The sequence below is a fragment of the Lissotriton vulgaris genome, chromosome 6, assembly GCF_964263255.1.
Source record: "Lissotriton vulgaris chromosome 6, aLisVul1.2, whole genome shotgun sequence".
Classification (NCBI taxonomy): Eukaryota; Metazoa; Chordata; class Amphibia; order Caudata; family Salamandridae; genus Lissotriton; species Lissotriton vulgaris.
The window spans coordinates 935,721,771-935,743,465 of record NC_141694.1 but is presented as its reverse complement, the minus strand read 5'-3'; the positions used below and the strand labels follow the sequence as shown (position 1 = coordinate 935,743,465).

The 21,695-nt window shown below is 43.3% G+C and overlaps 1 protein-coding gene across 50 annotated transcripts in view; it reads left to right on the top strand.

Moving 5' to 3' along the window:
- LOC147708230 (uncharacterized) overlaps positions 1-21,695 on the top strand; it is a 2,035,583-nt gene that overhangs the window by 827,382 nt on the left and 1,186,506 nt on the right. For all 50 annotated transcript variants that reach the window (XM_086926979.1, XM_086926974.1, XM_086926953.1 and 47 more), the window contains one exon: positions 19,565-19,642. In XM_086926979.1, the coding sequence (XP_086783105.1) occupies positions 19,565-19,642 (78 nt within the window). The remainder of the gene's footprint in view (positions 1-19,564; positions 19,643-21,695) is intronic.

Genomic DNA, 21,695 nt, shown 5'->3' with positions numbered 1-21,695 from the left:
CATGCCAACGGCTGCGAGACGCCGTTAAAGACTAAAAAAGACGGAAGCATTCTTGGCGTCTGACAGGTTGAAGCTACGGCTCGCACTTTTTCTATTTTCGGAACAAACATACGCACACCAACGGCTGCGAGGCGCCAGAAAAAGACTACAGACTGTGGCTTTCTTGGCTCTTGACAGGTTGAAGCCACGGCTCGCCTTCCTTTCATTTTCGCACGTTAAAACCACACCGGTACTATACAGGATTCCTGGGTTGTGATCGCTTGTACACCGATAATACAACATACTTTTTAACAGAAACGACAAATACTTCTAGCCAGGCGAGATAGAGTTCCGCCAAGAAAACAGATGTCGGACTGATTCCAGAACTAATAGAGAACACCTATCTTGTGTTCATTAGATTGAATGTGGCTCCTGATGAAGGCGTTTTGTTAACGCCGAAACGCGCGTCGATACTTTTTATTGTTTGCCACCAATGTTTTTTATATGTTTCCTTGTATAATTGTGTCACAAACATTTCTTTTATACATTATTTTGTGTATTTTTATAGAAACATTGTATTGATTGTTTTTTAAAATGATAATGTAATTTCATTAATAAATCGGATTTGTAATTTTTAATTGGTTGTTGTGCTTTACATACTGTTCTTTTCCCTAGTTATATCATCAATTGTATTTTCCTTTTCACACACTGACTGTGGAATATGCCCTGGTGAGGCAGTAACCACAATCCTAGTCAAGTCAAGTCAAATAATAGATCCGAGTTACATAAAAAGACATAATTCCTTAAAATAACAAACCTAGATAATCATAGTTAAAATATATTGCACAGCAGTCCCATGGCAATCTATAGCATTAAATTGCAAAGTTCAGATACAGGTAAACTCTGCCTTTGATCAACACTCACTAGTAAATGTACCCTGTCCCAAAAAATCATATGATCTAAAAACCTGGTCCTTTTAAAATGTTAGTCTAGTCAGGCCCTAGACTTCACAGATTTCAGATAGCCAACAACAAAGAAGATACATTCATCCTTCAGCAGTTGTAGGTGCAGGAGAGCTGGACGAGCCTGCCTAAAATTCATCTTCTTTAAAATTGAGACAAAAAAATGCTTCCGGGGAGCCTCATAAAGTTTACAAAAAAGTATGAAGTGTAGCAGATCCTGTGGAGACTCTTCATCACAGCCACAGGGTGCTTAGAACTGGCAGCTACTGCAACCTCTGGGTATGGCAAGCAGGAGGTAAAAAAGATCCAGGCAAAACCTGGTCAATAAAAACACTCATAAACGGATAAAACCCCCAAAAGATAAGGCTTGGCTAGTGGCATTGTCTTTAGCATTAAAAATTTGCGAACGCTATATTTCCACAATTCCAGCTCTTCCCTTTCCAGTCTCCTTAGACTGTTGAAGGATTCCTTGTTATCCCCACATCTTTTTTGGGTATTAATTCAGGATGGGTATATAAATCGGCTCGTTCTAACGTTTCAAAACTGCTCCTAATGTATCTGAGCCAAGGTATGCTGAGGGCATTGCAGAGGGACATACACTCATTTAAAATCAGCTGGCTCAGCATCAATCCCTTGTTCAACCAACTGTTTAGTCAGAACATAAGGGGGTGAAATGCCAGGGTATCGCTTAAGTACGGCACCCCCAGTGCCTCATGTACCACCGAGTTAGACAAACCACTAGAAACATCAAGCAGGCGCTTCAAAAACGTGTTCTCAACCGCCTGTAAAACGTCTGTGGAGGCGTGTCCCCATGTTTCGCCCCCATAAGAGGCTAGAGCTTCACTCTTGGCTTGATAGTCTTTCAACAGGGCGACAATAGGTCTGTTTCCTAATTTAGAGGCAAAGTTGAAAGTGGCTGCGCTCACCTGCACCAAATCCCATTTTTTCTTTGTTTTAGGGGGCCCCATTTTATTTGAGCATCCAGTATTTCACCAAGATATGAAAAGACATTGGTGCAGGGTACCTTGGCAGGACCTACCCTAAATTGAAAAAAATATTTTGAGAGTGTCCCTACCTGAATGACATAGGATTTAGAGTTGTTGATGGATAAATCTCGGTCCGACATAAAGTCGGAAAAAGCGTCAAGCAGGGTTTAAAGCCCCCTAGCAGTCCTTGAAATAAGAACTGAATCATCTGCATAAAGTAAAACAGGGAGCCCTTGTTAGTCTGCATACGGATAGTCCCATACCCCAGTTGATAATAGGGCTTTATCTAAGTCGTTGATATAGAGGTTAAACAAGAAAGGGGCCAGGGTACATCCTTGGCATACTCCCCTCTTTACATCAGAGTTCCATGACACGCGAAGGTCCTGTTAAAATCTAACATTGACCTTTGTTGCCCTATGAAGGTCCTCTAAAAAGTGGACGATGTTACTGTCAACCCCTTGTGAAACCTGATGTCATTAGACAATTTCATAAATTCATCATCACCCCCAATCAGGGACACGTGTTTCGACATGCAAAGGATAAGAGGCAATGGTGGTGCCCTAGAAAGGCGTCTATTAACCAGCTCTATCTCCTTGCCTATCACCGCTGCCGCACGTTGAAGGAAGGAGTCCATGGTAGACACTTAAGCTGTGGTACCAGTCTTAGTCCTTGCAGGTGTAATTGTTGCCTTGCGCCGAACCATTGTCCAGTTAGTAAAGTTAGTAATGTTTTAAAGTTAGTGGGGTAGAGCATTACAGTTTGCAAGAGATGACTCCAATGTTACACCATAAATATAAAGACCAAGCCAAATTAGGTGTAAAATAATGTCTTGCTGGGATACCCAGGACGTGAAACAAACAATCTACACCCAAGTTCCCCTAAAATCAACGTAAATAGAACCAGAGCAAATATAAACTGGGGGCAATAAACAACTTCGTCCTAACTCCTCAACCTTTGTGGGTATCTCAGAGGCAAATCCACAGCAGAACAAGGACAAGGTTCATTGAAACAGCTGGGCTTTGTTTTGAAGGAAGTTCCAGTAAAGGACTAGGAGCGCAGGCCCAGCCAGGCCTCGTCTGGTCTCAGACGGGTGCAGACAGACCTACCCTTGGTCTGGGCTTTGCCCGGGCGCAGTCCGGGCCCGCCCACGTGCGTCTTGCGCTGCGGGAGCCCTGGCCGGTGATAAGGTGCCTCCAGGCGCGAAAGCATGGCACCGGCAGCGTGCGTGCCGTGCCACTCAGTGCTGCGGGGAGCTGTAGTCCTTCTCCTCACTCTCTGGCACAGTATGCGGTATTGCGGTGGGCTCAGCGGGATGCAGCAAATAGGCAGGCGAGAAGGGTAATGGGCTCCCGCACTGTGGGAGCCCTGGCTGGTGATAAGGTGCCTCCAGGTGCAAAAGCGTGACACAGTGGTGTGCATGCTGCTCGGTGGTGCCGGGAGCTGCAGTCCTTCCCCCCTCTCTCTGGCACAGTATGTGGTATTGTGGTGGGCACAGCGGGCTGCAGCAAACAGGCAGGCGATAAGGTTAACCTGACTAGTCAGGGTAAGGCGCAAGCAAACTCTATATTAACTGCAGTAGCTTGGCAACGAGCATTCAGGAATAACTTTAGAGGCAATATGTAAAGTAATTGTACTATGCTTCAAATAGTAAAACAGTGTAAACATGACACAAAAGATTCCACACCAGGTTAGATAAAAAAAACTTAATTTATTAAATAAAATAAAACGGTAACAAAACAAATCCAATAAGTAGAACTGGAATGAAATATTTTTAAAGTATAAACTGAAGGAATATCGCATAAAAGCATAATGTGCCAACTGGGAATGTCTGGTTGCGCTGGACTGGGTCAAATCCAAAGGTTAAGGCCAACTGCGATGGAGCATGAGTCAGATACAGTCCCAGATTAGTCCAGCTGAAGTTTTACCTTTTTTAAAATATTTTTTTATTGAGCAGAAACATAGATTTAAATGGTAGTCCATTATACAAAAATAAATTTCATAAATCAACAACATTGCCATAGATATTTAAAATGACTTAACAGAAAAATATTATATTCTCAATGACTTCCATTCATAAAGTGCAACGTGCAAATTCATTATCTATATTCAAAATCAAACATTAATAGTGCATCTTCGAATTCAATTTAATAAAGTGCAGTGTGTTCAAATCCCAAACGGTGCTTTTGTTTAACTAATCAGCTTATGCCATACTACACATTGCTAACACCATAAAATACAATTTAATGAAGTGCATTGCTTTCAAATCCAATAAATTAAATTGTGTACCCAAAACCTAGTGCAATTATACTAAAAATGTAACTGGTATTACTATTTTACTTATTTTTTCCCCTTACATTTGCCGATTTTCCGTCTGTTCAATATATTTCCATACAATGGTGTATCTTTTAATAGCATCAAATCTTTTAGCATAGGCTTCTTCGAAGTTTCTTATTCAAATCATTTTATCATGCCATTCTAAATAGGCTGATACTTTGATAGTCGTCCAGTTCTAGAGAATCAGAGAGGGCACCACTAAAGAAACAATCACAACAAATGTCTCCTCCCCTCTGGACATTGCTTAGGTTAGTCTCTGGCTGCTGAGGTCAAAAAGCGCTATTGGCTCCGGATCCAATCATTTCTGTAATCCAAGGCTGAGAGCGGCAAAACATCAGACATGTGAAGAAAATATGAAGCCAACCTCCCTCACCTGCCAACTGACAGCGAAGGCATCTATTCTCAATTTCTGGAGGCATCCCTTGGAGTAGTTTCGGGGTACAGTACACCATCCAGCATGACAAAAAAGCAATTATTTTGAAATTTGCAGCTCTTAAAGCCTTGCTACTCAGTTGCGAGATGGTTTGCCACTCCATATCTGAGAAAGTACATTGCGTTTCCTGAGTCACCTTTTCAAGAAATGTATTAACCACCATGGAATCCCCTTGGGTCCGTAGAAGGCAATACCAATTCCCCAACCCCCTTAACTTTGCTCTGAAGAGAGCAGCCATAACCGGTGTGGGATCTGCACTAGATGGAAAGCAGAAATGTGAAATATTGAGGTACCCCCAAAAAAAGGTTGCTCCGATCAAAACATCTTGCTTGGACCTCTTGCCAAGTAATGCATCTCCCGCCGACTATAAAATGACCCAGCTCTTTAAAACCATTGGCTTTCCAAAACCTTAAATGACTATCCTGGATTTGGAGGCCCAGGCTTTTACGTTCTGTAAGCTGCAAGTGGAATGAGCTTTCATGGAGTAGAATGCCTGGAATCTGGTGGAATATGCCTGCAATGTCTTGTCCCTAGGTTTTTTGGGTAATTTAGCTGTTTTTATAAAGACCGGAATCTGTGATCCGGGTGCAGAACCCTCTTATCAAAAAATAAATTATCACCAGATCCCTTGCAATCAATTAAACACACTAGTATATCTAGAAAAGCTGCTTTGTAGTATGCACATACTTGGGGAAGTGCAAGCCCTTCCTGATTGATATCTAGTTGAATCACAGGCAATTTTACCCTCAAAGACTTTTTGTTCCAGATAAACTTTCGACAAATTTCGACAAATTTGTTCCTGCTCTTTTCAATATACCATATTCATTTTGATGGGCACATTTGTGAATGGAAAAATTAATAAAGGTAAAATCGACAATTTAAGAAGAACAACATGACCGATCAGTGTAAGAGGAAGTAGTGACCATTTATCCTGTACATTTTAAACTTTTTTTATGCATGGCTTCATCATTCTATTTATACATTTCAGCTTACTGGTTGGTAACGTATACCCCTAAATATCAGATCTGGTCAGGAGAAAGGGCTTGCCATTTAAAATTGTCTGGGAGAAAATCAGTAGAAGTAATGATTATCAAAATGTCAGTCTTGTGATTCGTATACCCTTCAATTAATTCAAACTGTGCAAATTCTGCCAATGACGTTTCGATGTTCTATCTTTCCGGTCTAAGGAATAGGATAATGTCATCTGCAAATAGCTTCAATTTCGACATTCCTGATATTGGTGTTTTTATCCCTACATTATTTCAGATCCTGATAGCCAAGGTTTTGATAAACGAAGTAAACAGCACGGGGACAGGGGACAAGCTTGCCTGGTTCCCCGGTTTATATTAACTGTCCTGGCCAGGTTAGAATTAATAAAGACCTGTGCCTCCGCCCCTTGATAAATATTCCGGAGCATGTGAATAACCTGGGGAGGAATTCCAACCCTTCCAAGACCATAAAAAAGGTGCCCCAATTCACCAAGTCGAATGCTTTCTTTGCATTGACCATCATTATCAGTGCTTTTGTTCTATTAGTATTAAATAAATCAAGTGCATGGACTAAAAACCCAGTGTTGGATGGCTTTAACCTCCCATCCACAAACCCTGTCTGGTCCTTATGGATCACTTTTTGTGCAGCTGGAGTAAAACAATACGCCCAGACTTTCATTAAAATCTACATGAGTTGATCTCCCTGGGGATCTCCCCCTTTTTTACAAAACGTACAATGCTGGATTCTTTCAAAATTGATAGGACTGAGCCACCTGCTTTAACATCATTGAAAAGCTCGACCATAAAAGGGGTTAACTCATCGGCAAACACTTTATAAAGTTCTGTTGGCAGCCCATCGGTACCACAGGTCTTCCCTCCATGCATTGTGACAAAGGCTTGCTGAATTTTGACTGCAGAAATATCACATTGCATCTCTTCTACCTGCCTGTTTGATAGATTTGGGAGGCTTATAACATCAAAATATTGCCGTATTGCTTTATTGCTTATTATAAAACCATGTATTTAGTTGCATATAACTCATTATAATGATCTAAAAAGATTTGAGCAATCTTGTCCTTTTCGGTCACCAAGGCCCTTGACCCTGGCTACTGCAACTCATTAATTAGTGATGCTTCCTGTTTTAGCTTGGTCGACCAGGCTAAGAGTTTGCCTACCATTTGACTTTCCGCGTAGACTCGCTGCTGAAATGTTCATAAACTATTTATTTCTTTTAAGATAAAAAACTCTCTTAGCTCTGGTTTTTCCTGTGTTGAGCTACTTCTTGGCTAAATCTTTTCCCCCTAACAAGGCATTCTTCCTCGACAAAGCAGTGTTGACTGTCAGCCGGAGTTCGGCTATGTGTGTTTTTCGGATGTTAATTGTGCAGCCATAAATGCCACCATCTGACCACGTACTGTGGCCTTAAAAGCCCCCCAGACTGAAAAAAGAGTAGCTGTTCCCTTGATGTCCTGAAAAAATTATTTTATCCATTTTCCTGTACTGGTTACCCATTGCTGGTTTGAAAGAAGGAGTCGATCCATATGCCACCTGGACCTTGTCCTCCTTCTTCATCTATCTATTTCCAGTGTAGCTAGCGAGTGATCTGAGAATAAATTATCCCATAGTTTCAAACTGAAACAGTTCAAGGAGCGAGAAATAAGGAAAAAGTTGATGCAAGATGATGACATATAGTGACAGGAATGGCAGCTTTAAGCCATAGATCGATTAACTGATAATCTTGCTTTATTGCATCTATTACCTTTTTAGTCTTAGGCTTCTGTTGTTTTTTATTTGTATTCAAAGTGTCCTTTGGCATATTTTAGATATAATTAACCCCCCCACCCCAGGATAATAGGGTCCATAGTCCCTCTAAGTAAATCATTGATCTTTATAATAGTTGTGGGGTCATCTGTGATTGGTGCATAATGGTTAAAAAAATTAAGAACTCTACCATTTATGCTGGAAGTGACCCATAACAATCAACCATGATGATTTCTCTGGACTTGGATACACTCACAATCTATCCCTTTGATAAAATAGATAGCGACACCCCTTATTTCCATCCCAGCAGAGGCAAAATACACTTTGAAAAAACAATAGGAATAACTAGCTTTGGAGTATGTGTTTTAAGGGGGATTGCCTGAAGAAAAAGAACTTGTGACAAAAAAGAAGAAAACCTATTAACCCACCATACTTTGCTTGTTCAATACACCATTTACAGTGACCGTAATTATGCAAAGTTTAAGTGCTGTCCCTGAGATTGTTCCTTTGAATTTAAGGTGTCACTTGGCACCCACACCCCCGTGCCCCTGTACCCCCCAACCCCCTCCCTTCTCCAGGAGATGGGAAATTGCCTTCAATACCCTTCTCAGGGCTTGCCCAGTGTCAGTAACCAAGGCCAGAAATCTTGGCTTTATGTTTGATAAACAGCTGGACTGGGATGCACAGATTAATCAACTGTCATCAGCCTGCTTTTTTATGCTTAAACACCTGAAAAAGATCCTTCCGTTTATTCCTCTTAATTTGAGGAAAACTGTGATAATTGCCACAATTCTTTCGAGAATTGATTATGGCAATGCTCTGTACTTGTGAACCGGTGTAAGACAACTGGCCAAATTACAATCAATTCAAAATGCGGCGGCCAGTGTCTTACTTAATCTACCTAAATTCCATCCTACTTCACTCGCCTTAAAACAACTTCACTGGCTCCCGGTACGAAGACGCATTGAGTTCAAATCACACTGTCTGGCTCCCAAAGCCCTTTTTGGTGGTGTGGCAGAGGATGGGCAATCTTTGTTTTCCCAGTACATACCTGCGTGTGACTTAAGATCGGCCACCTGTGGGCTGGTCAAACTTCCCAAGATAAAGAAAGTAAGATGGCGAGGGAAACGTTTCTCCTTTCTCACGTCTAAATTATAGAACTCAGTTCCTATTAATTTGAGAAAGGAAAGGAACAGAAGGGTGTTCCGGAGAGAAATTAAAACCTGGCTTTTTACTCAACAGTAACTCTTGACTGCACCGTGGTCTGTTCATTATCTATAGCGCCAGGACGCCTCGGCAGCAGTGCGCTTTATAAATATTTTCATTCATTCATTCATTCATTCATTCTCCTCCCTCCCCAGCTTAGCGCCCCTACTGGGTACCATGACACTGCAACCTGAGTGATCTGCCCTCCCGTCCCCCAATCATATTAGTATACTATAGTTAGAAATAATGTTTTATTTTGCAGTGGAGATCACTTGCAGCAGGTCCTGAGCTTCCTCTATATTCGCAAACATATGAAACTTGCCCCTCACTAGCACCCTTAACTGATGTGCTATTGCAGCCTGTAGGACTTGGGCCTTAAAAAGATACATTAATTTGACAAACTCGGGAACTTGCCTGCTGCTGCCGTCGGGAGCCCAGGTGGAGGACTGCTGACCCCTTAGACCCACGGGGATTGCCGCCTGCCTACCGCCTGCCTGCCCCACGCTGCCCGCTCCCACTACCATCTGGGGAAGCGCTGGCCTTTGCGTGAGTGCAGGACAGGGAAACTACAAGCCCCAGCAACCCAGTGAACCACGTGAGGAATCGTAGCGCCAGGAGGCACTTTAAACTTCCGTCAGCCCTGCAGAGCGGGGGGAGCATTCGGGAACTTGCCTGCTGCTGCCGTCGGGAGCCCGGGTGGAGGACTGCTGACCCCTTAGACCCACGGGGACTGCCGCCTGCCTGCCGCCTGCCTGCCTCACGCTGCCCGCTCCCACTACCATCTGGGGAAGCGCTGGCCTTTGCGTGAGTGCAGGACAGGGAAACTACAAGCCCCAGCAACCCAGTGAACCACATGAGGAATCGTAGCGCCAGGAGGCGCTTTAAACTTCCGTCAGCCCTCCCTCGCCGGGCTAAGCCAGGGCAAAGGGCGGGCCCTCTGTGGCCCTCAGAGGCCAGAGGAGACCGGACCGGGCCTGTCCCCTTGGTTTTTCGACTGTAGGGTAAAAGGTGTCACTTGGTCATTTTAAAGCCCTCGCCATCTATTTGTTAATTGCATTTAAAGACTGTCCTGTGGATCTACTACCAACATGTCACCTAAGCTGCCTTCTAAGAGCTGTGGTATGCAGAGGAGCGAGGTCACTGGGCCCATGGATTGTTATCTAGAAAGGGTAACCTCAACTATCACTCATGAATTAGACAGATTAGAGCAACGCTTGCCCACAGATAACGTGTTATGCAATCTCCCCGCAACACAGACTGCTGATGTAGTATACGGATCCACCTTGCTTGACGAACTGAATGCCCTTTGTAAGACCCAGTATGGTGCTGTAGACTATGTAACCGAGACACTCCATGCCCTGGTTAGCCCCTCAGTAACCCCAAATGCCCAGCCCACTACGCCAACATTGATAGACTGTAACACATCAGATGCTCTTTCCCCATCTCCGTCTGTAAAAGTTAACAGTAATCATGCAGAGCCCTTCATATCCCACCCGCCAAAAGGAAGCGACACGGGACTATACGCTTGGGGGATGGAGCCAAACAGCGAAAACTGTGTCCAAGCTCCCTAGCAACGACTACACCTACCCCGTCAACGGCTAAGAGACAGAATAGTTTAGATTCTCCTGCTCCTACCTCCCAGGCAATTTTATTGGACCTCATAAAACGGCTTGTTACTTCTATTATATCCCCACTGATAGTAAGAATAAATAGTCTGGGAGAAAAGCTTAGTGAGATTGAGACGAAGATTAGTCCCAGTGCATTACTAATAAAGAACGTGGCAGAATCCAGACAGGAACCCGTTCTACCTGCCACTGTGGCACACAAATCGGCTACTCAAAGCAATAACTGTGGGAATAAAACAATGGCTGAACATAGGGCAAATCGGAAAAATCAAAATGCAGATAGTCGATCCGTTATAACTACTACAACCCAGAGGCTCAGCCCCAAAGTAAGGTCGACATTAGCCCCAATTCCTCACACTGTCATAGCCGACTGAAAAGGTATCAACTCCGGCAGAAGTGACCACATAAATTTACCCCCTATAGCCGCCCCTTTTGTATGTGTTCTCTCAGGCGTCCCAGTACTTAAGAAAGGAATACCTGAGAGACAGCACGACTTAAGAAATAAAGTCACCTTTTGGCTAACGAAAAATAGACCCTTGCCACCTAATATTGATGGCTCGATAGTAAGCGTCAGAAGGGTGGGTTGGTTGGGACCGCTCCCTAAGGACATTAAAGGGGACCTTGTCCTGGTAAGATTTAGAAATGAAAATGTTGTCCCCTATCTACAATCCTGGCAGCCCCAACTGGGAGATGGCCCTATATCCACATGGCAATTACATGACTTTTACCCTAGGGCGTGTTATAACACCCCATCAAGACCAATAGTAGAGAGTAACCATCAGAGGGTCAGAAATGTATATGTACAATATGGTTATAAAATGCCGTCTTCAACCCATTTTTACTTGCCCCGAATACATTAATTTAGACAGGGGAAGCCCCTAACTGATTTGATGTTAAACTTTGTAAAAAACTGTTTCTTTTTAACTGTAAATAATTATTTTTAGCGAGATGTAATTTTTGTGACTGTTTTTAATAATCTGTATGCTTTTATGATTTATATTTTTTAAATCGAATAAAGCTTAATAATTGAATTGAATTGAATTGACAAACTCCATTTGCATGCGTGCAGCGGTTGTTGACATGTCCATAAATATCCGACAGCTGGATGCTTCACTAATCATAAATTGTTTCTTCTGGATAGCTTTGGATAGTATCTGCTCTTTAATGCGGTAGTCAGCAAAGTTCACAAGGATTGTTCATAGCAGTTTTGAATTAGGAAATGGGTGTAAAGGTACCATACATGCTCTTATGATTGTGAGGTCTCCAGCAAATTCTGGAAAAAAGTATTCTTTTTAATAAAAGTAAGCATGGGCGGAAAATCCGTTCCGCTCGCGGATTTTGCGGATTATCGGTAAATTCGCAATCCGCGAGATTCGTGAATTTTCCGCAAAGTCCGCGAGCGGAACGGATTGGGTCAAAAGTTGAAGCTGACTTTTGTAACTCTTTTAGAATGGCGCCGACAAGCTGCCATAGCCATTCAAAATAGTTACAAAAGTCAGCTTCAACAGGAAGCTCTAATAGATAAAGTAAAGCAGGTGCTCGAGTTGAAGCTCAAATTCAGTTACACAATCATTAATCACCCCAAACTAGGGGTGATTAATGATTGTGTAACTTAATTTGACCTGTAAATGCAAATGCTGATATGCATTTTTAGCATTGTGGCCGACGGTGCAGAGAGCACCGCCCGCCACAATGCTAAAAATACAGGATGTGCCCGCCACTGTGGCGGACACATCCTAATACCCCCCAGGGGACCCCCGCCCTTATGGCGGGCGGTCCCACATACCGACAGCGGGCGGACAAAGTCCGCCCGTCATCCTAATGCCCCCCCTAGTCTTGCATGAATTCAGCTTATGAGCATGTTGTTGTGCTGAACCTTTTCTTACATTGACTGGTGGTGAGTGTGATGTTGGAGCTCTTACTACTGATGCTGGGGCATTTTGCGACCTTCTAATTTGCCTGTGTTTTTCAGGCGGTGGACAGATTTTCTACGTTCAAACCTTTTCTGAATGGTGGTTTGTTCTACTGTTCTTGAATGCTCAAACCACATGAGGGGGCACTGTTGATCAACATTTGCAATTTCTGATAGGCTGTTTGATCCGGAATTCCTTCCTAATGTTCTGGGTGTTGGGACACTTTTGTGGGCTCAAACTCATTTGCCATGTTATTTTTCTTTCTTGTGTGTGTGTGGTGTGTGTTTCTTCGTTTCTACAATCCTTTGAGACTTTTGTGTTGCATTCTGTACTGCACACCTATTTCTATTGTTGAAAGGGGGTGTGTGTGTGTGTATGTGTTGTATTCATTCCTGCACACCTATTTCTATTGCTGATAGGGTGTGTGTTTTCGTCCTGCATTTCCTCTCTTTTTAAATATTTTTTCTCATCTCCCTTCCACATGCTTCTTTGCCTGTTATTCTCTCATTCGGGGAGGAAGGTGTGTGGCATCCTGCTCTCATTTATGTTTAGTCCTTTCTCCGTATGTTGTGCCCTGCTGCTCAGCCATTGTGTGAGTGATGTCACAGAGGGTTCCTGTGTGTAAGGGTGAGTGAATTGTCAGTTGGTGTATGTGGGATGAGCAGCTAGGATGCTGCTCCCAGTGGGGCTGATACTACAACAACTATCTTACCATCTAATGTTCCTGTCCTGATTGAACTGAAGAATACATCTACCTTTTGGATATATCATCATCCCAGCGTACTTTCTTTCTTGAATTTCACAGTGGAGGGTTATCTCTTACCAACTGGAAATGATGCATAAAAGCGTAATAAATTAATCCCAATGTTATCCTATTGGAGAGATAGCCCGTGTTGTAGTGAAAACCAACCTTAAGAGTTTTTCTCTACCAGGACATTTAAAACTTAAATGTACCTGTCCTGCCATTAAAATACATGGCACCTTGTCCTCTGGGTAGTCCAGGGCATACCTTAGGGTGTGAGATATGTATAAAAAGACAAGATTTAAGCCTGGCAAAAAGTTTATTTTGCCAAGTCCACGTAGCAGTGTAAACTGCACATATAGACTCTGCAATGGCAGGCCTGAGGCATGGTTAATGAGCTACTTAGTTCTGGAGGCCCACTAGTAGCATTTAAATTAAAGGCCCTGGACCCAGGGAGTACCAACTTACAAGGGACTTATAAGTAAAATAAATATGACAACTGGGGATGGACTCGTATTACCATGTTTAGGTTAGCGAGCACAAGCACCTTAGCACTGCAGCCATGGTCGATGCAGGTAAGAGCGTTGGGGCCATGCGAGGGGGGATTTCGAGAGATGACCACAAGGGGAAATGAGCTTTTTATTTAATTTGCCCTCGTGGTCGTCTCTCAAAATCCCCCCTCACATGGCCCTACTGCCCCACCGCTCCTACCTGCAGCGGCCGCGGCAAGCACCGGATAGTAGTGGTAAAGTACACAGAGTCCTAATACCAGCATAAAACAAGGTCAGAAAAATGAAGGAGGTGGGCAAAATGTTACGAGGAATATAACCTTAAGGCTGTCAGGTCCAACAGGTTGTACCAAAGGTTATAGCGCACTAGTCTCTCCTGTGATGGTGCTTGCTAGTTACAGAATCTCACAATTAGTCCCCTTTCCCACACAATACTTGTTTAGCCTACTATGCTTTGTATTAGAGACCTAAAAATAACCTTGCTGAGCAGGTATGTAAGGATTTACCTTACTCCAGAGAGGATCTTGTTTTCAGGAAACTGTTACTGGATCCTGACTAACTGTGAATTCTGTATCTTCAGATTAAGACTCAGATTACTTTTTTCAGCAAACATACAAACATGATTTCTTCAGCACAAATGCAATTAAACGTTAAAAACCCTCATGAATCAGTGTAGTACAATGATAAAACTTGGAAATAAGATAGAAATAAGCAAATACAGGCATAATTACTTCAGTGCAAATGCAATTTACCCTAATGGGAGTCTCATGGATCAGAATAGTACAATGATAAAACTCCTATAAATCAGAATAAGGTATCTAAACATTTATCCTGGGTGTATAGACTCTTCATCAGGTAGTTGTTGCAGAAATGTAAAAGCTTGGATGCACTGCCTAAAATTCAGTGACTTCATAAAAGAGATTGAAAACAATTTGGTGAATCATGTATAAAAACTACAAAAAAGGTAAAATGCATCATTGTCCATACCTGTCATCATAAAGGAACAGGGTACATTCCAGGTTTCTTTGGAAACCTGTGGGGAAGCAGAGCAAAATGCTTAATGATTTGTCTTATTTTTATTGAGATAGTGTACATCACTTTGACCAATTCGAGAGATCTCATTGAGACTGACCTTGCGGTCTTCCTTAGATTATAAAGCAGGTCTTGAGCTTCCTCTATGAGGCCAGCACCGTTGTTATTTGTTACCAGGGCTACCAATTTTAAGAAACTGGCTTATTTGTTGAAGAGGATGAGATCCCAATTCAAAGAACAATCACAATTCTTGTCAGGGTGAAACACAAATATCATTAAGTAGACCTGTGCTTAACTTTCTGGTAGTACGGGACAAAAGTAGTCAGGTTTAACTTAGACAAAATGCGTGAAGTATTTATACAGCACTCAAGCAATATTAAACTGAAAACAAAACACAAGAAGAATTCTCAACCAATTTAGGAAAATAGAGAATATTGTAATAAATAAACTGATGTAAACATATCAAAACTCCAAGTAGTAGAACCAGAGTTATGAGCTTTTAACCATTTAGGTAAAATTAGTGACAAAAGACGTGAATTGCCACCTGCATCACACTGGGACATAGTCACCAGTTTAGGCCGATGGAGTGTGAGCAGGATACAGGACCAAGTTCATCCTGCTGTAGTGTTCCCCTTCTGGCTCTGCGAGGCTCTGTGTCACTCAGCATTGGATCCAATGAACCCTTGATAAGAAACTACCCGACTCTGCAACCCTGCACATTGGATGTGGTGTAACCTTCAGTTAGGCAGGCAGAAGTATACTCCGATTTCAGCTAAGTCTTTAGGACCTTGAAAACAGCATTCTGTAGTTAGGGCTCACTCCCACAGAGGAAAAGACCAGGTCAGGTCTAGTTGGGTCTAATAATCTTTAACCCCTTCCCTGCTGCCGTCGGCCAATGGCTGACAGCAGCACTACCTCCCCAGTGCTGCCGTCGGCCATTGGCCGACGGCTCCCCACCCGCGCACGAAAACGCCCGCACAGCGGCGGAATTACCGCCGCGGTTAACGGGTTAAAGAAGGAAGGGACACTGGAACCCTGTTGTATACCTGTAGCTCAAACAGGGGGTCATCCAATTGACCCTTGGAGTCACTTCTGGAGTTCTGTGTTCAAGGCTAGCAGGTACAGTCTTCCTTCTTCCTTCTTTAGACAGCAGGGCAAGGCCATCTTCTGAATCTTCTCAGTCCATAAGTGTTCTGATCAAAGTCAGGGGATGCCACTTGGATACCCAGTGTCAGCCTGTGGGTGGGGGACACCCCCTTGCCAAAACCTAAAATTATTTCTGGTCAGTTCTTTGCTTTTTCCTGGGTTTGACTCCAGCTTGTCAGACAAAACAAAGGGCAGACAGGCCCAGGTATCAGCTGCATCTGCCAGTGACAGGATAGGCTTCTTCCGAAGTCAGGAAGGGCTGGTTCAGTCAACAGGCTACGGTTTGAAGTGTAATCGAGACAAGGGTCCACCTCCTCCACAGAAATCTTGTTAAGAAGAACCTCAAATCTCCATTCTTTGTCCTTTGTCTGGGAGAATTACACATCACACCACAGGAGCTCCATTAACAGTCCTGTGACCCCGACAGAAAGGCAAATTTGGCAAAGGCAAGAAAAAATACCAACTTTTTATAAATGTTTATTACAAAACAATGGTTGTCATTTAAAGAAATTTCCAATAAAAAGTCAACTGACCTTATACAATCAATGCAATCATTTATGAAGATTCATAACCATCACACTTGTCTTTATGATACAATTTATATTTTTGTTTTTTATCTCACACTTGCTCTTATAGCACAATTTTGTTTTTGTTTTGTTATCGGTAATTCAAATTGTCATAAAGGTACAAAACTGCGGATATTGCCCCCAGTGAAAAAAACACAACAAAGTAAAGATAATTACAACAAATATTGAGTGGAAAAGTGTGTGTTTTTGTAACTCACTCGCACTATACTCCAGGGTCCTCGTACTGGCAGTGAGAGTGACTATCACTGCACTGTTTGCTATTGGCAAGGAGGATTTTTGCTACGTTTGGACAGCAGTTTATTACCACCTGGCTGTTTACAGTTACTATTCATTAGAACCGCGAGTGTTGGTTATCTCTGGCTGTCTGTGGACAATTCATCGTTGACAATTCCCACTCGGGGGCGGTGATTACCCCTGAGCGAGTGTCAGCTCACTTTTCACAAGGGTGAACCCTTCTTCACGCCTTTTATGATTACCTCGACCATACCATTCTGATATAGGATGTGGGAAGGCCAGATTTCTCTTCATTTAACAATTCCTGATGGCAGTGGGGTAACAAAGGCCCCCAAGGCCCCCAACCTCCAGGCGGACACCTGAAGGCGGTACCCTGGACTGGGTGCTCCAGGATAAGTCTTGAAGGGAGCCCCTCCATACACTTTGCAGGGGGCCCTCTCAAGTTTTGTTACCCCAATGCCTGATGGTACCCTTGTTTACGGTTAAATGGTTGAAATGCCATCACACTAATAAGTAATAAACAAATTTGGCTCAGCAACCAAAGCCAATAGACTATACTAATTGTAAAAAGTAGTTTTTTATAAACACACAAGCACTTTTTCACTATATATTTGTTGTAAATGTCTTTGTTTTAGCTTTTTTTTAACTGCACTTTTTGTACTTTTGGGGCAGACCACTTTTAATGTGAATTAGAGTTTTTCTTTTTGTGTCATAAGAACGAGTGGTCATGAATGTTCGTAAATTATTGCATTGATTGCATGAGGTTATTTTGTCTTTTTGTTGGAATTAATTTTAGATTATACCAATGAGAACCATTGTTTTGCAATAATCATTACCTTGGTTTAGCAGGAGTAAAGTACAGTGGCAGCTGGTCACTTTGTAGAGCAGTGGGGCTATCAATCAAATGAAATGTCATAAAACATCATTAAGGACACATACAAGCAAACACTAACACACACGCTCACATAAACACACACACTGGTGCACGCTTGCAGACCGGCACCTACCCAGCATACGCACATCCTCAGTCATACACACAACTTACCTGGTGTAGTCCTCCACGCAGTTTCATCTGCAGATGATTCCCAGCTTTCAGAAAGCACGCACATGGCACTAGAACAAGGCTCCCACCCTTATGCCCAACCAGAAGCTCAGATAGGAAGGAAGGCTGTCCTTTTTCCTTTATCATGGCTTCTGATAAGGGCACATGACGTACAGGTGGTCCCAATTCACCCTTATCTGACATGCTGCACTGCCTTACGCTAGTGCAGCATGTCAGATATGTATTGCATCTGTGAAGCATAGGCTGTAACAGCCCATGCCTGACACATGTGCAGTACAGCCCTGGGAGCCCTCTTCTTTTGCAGGGTGATATCGTAGCTTTTAGATGTAAGGAAATGATCAGTGAGATAATTTCATTACTATGAAATCTGTAAATATTTTGAGAAACATCATGGCAGTGCGAGATGATTGTCGGGGGAGGGGGAGTCTCCGCCCTTTTGGCCCCTATGGAGAATCCACCACTGGTAAAGTATGCAGAGCCCTAAAGCCATAAAAAACGGGTTCAGCAAAAGAAAAAAGGGTAGTGAATGAAATATATGGTGGAATACCACGCAAAAGATGGTCAATTCCAACACTGATTAAGGGAGCACAATGTGCTCCTTTTCCACCAAGTTTCTCATAAAGGTTTCTGAGTATTCATCTGTCTATGATATCCCATCCAATGCAGAGCTCTCTTTGATTTCTAGGCCAAGCTGCTGGAGTTCTAAGCGGAGGTCAAAGTCATTGCTCAGTCCCAGTAGTTGATATCCCACCTCCCCTGTACCAAACAAAATCTATTCCTTTACACAGCATGGCTGAGTGAGGCTCAGTCTCAGGTCCAGATTCTAACCCTTGTCTCAACCACAGGTGCGATCTCTCCTTTGCAGGCATCCCAGTGGAATGTTGCCCCGGACTCAGAGCAGACTACAACAACTCTGATCCTGAATACAATGTCTACCAAATAAAGCCAAGGACCAGGGGGCAGATTTATGTTAACTGACGCATCCCCAGGGATGCGCCAGTTAACGTGCGCCACAGTGCGTCACAACTCCGCCACCCATGGTGCACCGCATTTATAATGCGGCGCACCATGGTGCAAAAACGGCACAGATGTGTGACGCATCTGTGCCGGAAATGTGGCGCATTGCTGGAGTTGCGTCGCAAGCGCGATGCAGCTCCAGCAAGGCTCGGGGGTACACCATCTGCACAATGCTGCATCAAGACCTACGCCTGCTTCAAGCAAGCGCAGGGTTTTGACGCAGCATTGCCCTGAAAGTGACTGAGTGAAATCTCATAGATTTCACTCAGCCACTTTCAGGAGGCGTTCCTGCGCAGGAAGGCCCCCCCCTGCGCAGGAACGCCTCCTTATGGCGCAGTGCTTTACAACGTGACGCATCTCCTAGATGCGTCACGTTGTAAATAGGGCGCATTGTTTGCGCCACAGTTGCGTCAAATAAAGTGACGCAATTGCGGCGCAAAGAGGCGCAACGGCCTCATAAATTTGCCCCCAGGTGTCCGAAGACTGGCGAACCAGCAAAGTAACAGGAGGACTGCAAAGACACTCAAAAAGGCCCAACTCAATTCCTGGTAAAATCAAAAAACAGCTAATTTCCCTGTGGATAGAGTTAAAGGGAAAACAGCAAGGCTCATTTGGCCACTGAAATAATCAGCAACAGGCCGTCTAGAATTGAATCGAGCTACTAAGACTGTTTCTAGCAAAAAGCTCTCATGATCCTTCCAGCCACCATGCCATGACAGGGTAAATATGCTCAACAGGTGAAAACTGAGAGCAAATTTTCTGTAATTTAGGGGGAAAACCACAAAAAGAGGTACCCGGAAATCTTGTGAGCAAACATTTATAAACTATTCACCCATCCTATTCCAGTTTAGAGCACAAATAGGATCTGAGTAAACACTGCTTAAGGTAGCCATTGTTGTTTAGGTAGCATCTCTATATTGCATTGCTTTACCTTTTTGGAGTTTAGTTTTATTACATTTTGTTTAAATTGTCACTATACATTTGTGAACATGATATTAAAGGGACCTGGTTTTCACCCATTTAAACTAGTTTATTTTTGTGTACAGAAGCAAAAGCTGCAACAACACCTCCATCAGCTCCTGCAACACCATTAAAAAAGGGGTCTGCCAGTCCTACTGGTAAAGGTAAGCTTACACCCTTTCCTAAATGTCTCATTGGCATGCCTACATAATTTAATTTCTCCATACATTCTTAAAAAAGCACTAAGTAGGCCTAATCATTCCATATTTAATCATAGTGACTCATGCCTACATAATTTGATTACTCCATACATTCTTAAAAAGGCACTAAGTATGCCTAATTATTCCATATTTAATCAGAGTGACTACATTTCGTATTCACAGAATTACATTGACAAGCAGTACATTTAAAAAAGTGAATATTAGAGAACCCAATAACGAGTGTTGTTATACCTCCTGTTGTGGGTTTATTGCATCAACCTCAAATAGGCAGCTACGTAGGGGACATATTAATGCTGCACAGATAATGAATGTGTTGTTACTTTGGGCCTGCTTTAGCCTTTTGTGGTTTGTACTCTATCCATCACTTTGGCGGAGAACATTAAGGATGTCACCCTGCTGAACAGAAGGCCATCATATTTAGAGATCCCTGTCAGCCCAGCGATGATCTATTTGCCTTCAGAGGAATTGCCACAAAGTGATGGATGGAATGCTTGAATTTATCTTTGCCACTGCTTATCACTAGTGCCCCAATCAAGTTCACCATTTTTAGTCCATACTGGCACTCTAGAAAAAGGCCTGTTGTATGCACCCTTGGTGTTGTCTTCCCCTATATGTTTTGCCTTAACCCCTCATTTGGTACAATTGCCTTACACCTCATTGGCACATTTAATTTATATTTGTCTAGTATATATCACTACATGTACCCAGGGTATGTAAATTAATTGCTGCTAGTGGGCCTGCAGCACCCAGTGTGCCAACCACTAAAGTGGCACTTTAAACATGTCACAGGCCTGCAATTGCAGCCTGTAGTAAAGTTGTAAACTGTCATAACAACCTGGAAAAATAAACCTCTTGCCGGGCCTACACCATCTTTTTTAATACACATAACTTACTCCTAAGGTGTATCCTAAAGGCTCATAGGACAGTGTGCATTGTATTTAAAAAGTAGGCCATGTGGGTTTACATTTTTCATTCTTCAATACTGAAATTTCTACCTCTCCCATAAACTTACATTAGGTTGCGTTATTACATTTAATAAGTGCCACATTCTGAGTGGGAGCAAGTAGGGATTTCATGTTAGACTCAAATAAATTGTATTTTAAAATCCTGTTGAATGGTAGTTGCAGTCCCACTTGGTGTCTTTTGGGATGACGAAATGAGGAAACAGGCAGACAATGCTGGAGCACTCCCGGAGGAGGGCAATCACAGCTCCCATCACTCCCTGCGAGTTGGTCGTGCACAAAGAAGCACCACCGACCCACGGTGCAGGACGCGCGCTGGGAAGCGCCCAGGCAAAGCCCCGGGCCAAGGTTGGGCTCATCCACACCCAGAGGAGCCCGGAGGAGGCTGGGCTGGGCCCCCCTCTAACAACTGTGACTTCAATAAGGTGTTGTGCCCAGTTAATATTTCTACTACACCCAGTTCCAAAGTCCTCTTCAGGATGGGCAAGCGCAAGGTCCAGAGTGATCAGCTGGGCAGCAGGGATTGTGGGAACCCTCGATTCCTTTCTAACAAGGGCAATGTAATTCGTAGCATGTGAAATAGAACTGACTGAACGTTGTCTACCTTTGGAGCCCATTCCCCAAATGTTGTCTACCTTTGGAGCCCATTCCCCAAAAAAGATCTTCTATTGGGGGGTGAGACATCATTTAATGCCCCTAACCAATATTCCTCACCAGACCAGGAAACAGAAACAGAAACATTTACGGGAATGATACCCCAACACCCAGCCTCGACAAGCACTACGAAAATAGTATCCACTAGGGGCACAGGCCCGAAAAAGGTCCCGGGAGCCAACCCCGAACCCCCAGCTAAGAGAAAAAGGGGTGGTGCCCCACAGAGACATAAACCAGCGAAAGTCTCCTGACTAGCCAAAACAAGGGAGAGTGACGAAACTGATCTGTCCAAGGTGGAGCAAGCCCCCCGGTAACTCCAATTTCAACTGCGTGCCCCTTGACGAACGAGGACATGTGGCAGAGACTAGAAAACTTGGTTT